At 35.3% G+C, this 2,963-nt stretch overlaps 1 protein-coding gene across 1 annotated transcript; it reads right to left on the bottom strand.

Moving 5' to 3' along the window:
- Positions 1 to 269: 269 nt before the first annotated feature.
- LOC146949143 (histone H2B-like) lies at positions 270 to 2,571 on the bottom strand. Its single transcript, XM_085748487.1, has 2 exons — positions 2,246 to 2,571; positions 270 to 396 (listed from the first exon to the last, which is right to left on the bottom strand). The coding sequence occupies exons 1-2, from the start codon at positions 2,569 to 2,571 to the stop codon at positions 270 to 272; spliced, it is 453 nt and encodes a 150-aa protein (XP_085604613.1).
- Between the last annotated feature and the right edge of the window lie 392 nt (positions 2,572 to 2,963).

The following is a 2,963-nucleotide window of genomic DNA, read 5'->3' as shown; positions in this document are numbered from 1 at the left end:
AAAATTGCAAACCAAAATTCTTCGGAAAAATTTCCGCTGACATACTTACCTCCTACCTTGTAATATTTTTTTTTTTTTTAAATCAGCAAATTTTATTAGGCACGGCTAGCACAAGATGCACTAAACCGGCAAAGGAGAAAAAACAGTACAAATAGTACCACATCACCTAAACAACAGGAACAAAATACAAGTGAAGCACCTAAATAAAAGAACCAACAAAACGCAGGCTGCAACACTGCAGCAGAAGTGAATCTGCCTACACCAGGACATCAACCAGCAAGCAGAAAAAACATACACGCCCAGGTAGCAGGGCCTGTCACAGGCAACCCAGCAGCAATGCTGCCCCACCAAAACACAACAGCTCCCAAAACAGACCCTGCAGAAGCCGAACACAAACTACCACCAACAACAGAAAACAGCACCCAAAATAACCAGACAACAACAACTATCTCGCAAGGTACACCAAAGGATTCCATCACCATTCTGTTTTGGGAGCTGTTGTGTTTCGGTGGGGCAGCATTGCTGCTGGGTTGCCTGTGACAGGTCCTGCTGCCTGGATGTGTATGTTTTTTCTGCTGGCAGCAGGGGTGTGTTGGTTGTGTGTTTTTGGGAGGCTTGCAGGTGCTTAGTTCCTACTGGTATCAGTTTATAGTGGTGCTGGTTGCTGTCCTGGTGTAGCTACCATTTTTGCAGAATAGTATCAAAGATCAAAGTCTTAAATAAACCTTTTCACAAAATCACTAATAAAGCTATCAAATAAACACTCTTCACAAAATCTCTAATAAAGCTATCAAATAAACACACTTTACCGTCAAACACACATCACCCATCTTCAATTCGATCAGTTTAATAGGAGAAATTTGAGCTGGCACAAATTGTAATAAATCAATTGTCACCACATGGAACAATTATTAACAAAACAAAAAAAAAAAAGCAATTCCAAACTGGAATATTATCATATAGCATTTACAGCCACAAATGCGTGAAATAATTAACGTGTGTTATATAATTGTCGTGCTCTACATAATAGCAAACCCACTTACCATGTCACCACTTCTCCACTGCATAGCGAATTAAAACTGTTGTATTTATATGAAACCTCTCAAGAGTAATACTAGCAACATTCTCTTTTCAACCCTCTCTAACACTTGCTTTTTATTGGCTTAAATCATGGCAGAGCTCACACTTTAGAAATGGGTTCCATTCAAAGTGGTTGGTCATACAATGATTTCACCCAATAAGAGAATAAGTGTTAAAAGGAATGTTGAAAAGAGTGTCCCTGGCATTCCTCAACCTCTCAATAACCAACTTACGCTAAAGATGCTCTTGGATATCAATATATCGATGAACAGTTATTAAAAAGAAATGCGGAAGAAAAGCACAGTATAACTCAAACAATAAACGAATATGCTACTCTTATTAAAAAAATAAAAATAGACGACATTATTACTCAAACAATAAGCAAATCTCAATAAACACACCATGATACAACAACATAAAACAAGTTATAAAATAAATCCAGTAACATAAAATAAGTCTCAATAAATCCAGCAACATAAAAAGTCACAATAAAACATCATCACCACATAATTTATCCAATAACCCAAGTCAAATCCAAGTCAACTAGCATATATACATGCGTTAATCTTACATTTGTCTTGACTCCCAAGATTCCAACGACCTCTTCATCACCCATTACCTCTGCATATCACAATTGAAGTGTGTAAAAATTAAGTTCACGATTGTGAAGAAAACCATAGAAAACTATTGGAAACATGCTAATATAAGGTTGCGTTTGAATTGACTTATTTTTAAGCTTATGCAAAACAAATAAGATTTTGTGTATTATCCATAAGCTTGTGACAAGGTAGAAAAAAAAAATTATGCAAATAAATAAGTTTTAATGTATTATTCATAAGCTTGCCAATGTACTTTATGAAAAAAATGACTGATGAAGATAAAATTCTCGTCAGTGAAAACTTTTATAAATTAAAATAGAAGTTTATTTATTTGCTAACTACAAAAAATCTAGGGTCTAATAGTTTGATAAAAGGTCGAGATACTCATTATTCCTTTAGACACATTCTTATAGTTTGACTAACCATCACACAAGCTAAACTAATACATAAAAGCATACAATGGTGTGATAGTGTGATATAGCAAGGCAAAGTAGCAAAGGATTATCATGAAACATAATATTTAAAACGACTATATTAAATTATGTCATTTAGGTTATCAACTTTACCTCCCTTCTCTCTTTGGTAATGTTTGATTAACAGCTTCTAAACCACGTTGGTGAGCATTTTTGGCCAATTGTTCAGGAAAGACTTGATAAACTGCGGCCATAAGCTCCCTTACATCCAAACAATTTGAATCAACATGCTTTGTTGCTTCTTTAATAAGCGTTTTCATGAAGTAGTTTACCATAGAGTCCATCATCTTCATGCCACCTAACTGCAACTCTAAGTCGGGGCACACTTGCTTCCTAATATTAGTAAGTTCCGATTGCCATAAAAAGGAAAATTTGAGTAGCTCATATTTCTCCACCCGTTGGGTCTCATTGGTTTCCATCAATGCTTACTGGGTAATAATTAATGTTAAGTATGAGAAAAATCAAACTTGTGTTGATGAATGAAAAACAAATGGCATTTTAAATAGCCTTACACCATAATTACCACCTCTACTGTCAAAAAAGGCCGTGCCAGCAGCTATAACGGAAAAATCAGGACCACCGCGACAGGCAACGTTGGCGCGCAGCAGAAGGAGAAAGCGGACTTATCAGTAGTAACTCGATAACTTGTACTAGAGGTATATAATTGGTATTTGTGGTTTTTTATTTTGCTATCCCTTTAATTTCATATTATGAATACTTCAAGAAATTTTGAGTAAAACTTGAGGTATTTAGTAATATTAACACACAAAACAGACACATTAATTACACTGACAACTTTTCTTAAGAAATG

This window comes from Medicago sativa, chromosome 2 (genome assembly GCF_051527215.1).
Source record: "Medicago sativa cultivar Bolivia chromosome 2, Bolivia_mono, whole genome shotgun sequence".
In the NCBI taxonomy this organism is placed as follows: Eukaryota; Viridiplantae; Streptophyta; class Magnoliopsida; order Fabales; family Fabaceae; genus Medicago; species Medicago sativa.
The sequence above is the reverse complement of the archived record's forward strand: the minus strand, read 5'-3'. Positions and strand labels throughout refer to the sequence as shown.

Bases quoted from the DNA above. Each gene is read 5' to 3' on its own strand.
- LOC146949143 (XM_085748487.1), bottom strand. From the start codon at position 2,571: ATGGAAACCAATGAGACCCAACGGGTGGAGAAATATGAGCTACTCAAA. The intron at 397-2,245 runs GTAAAGTTGATA...TGTTGGTGGTAG, and splicing joins TTACCAAAGAGAGAAGGGAG to TTTGTGTTCGGCTTCTGCAG.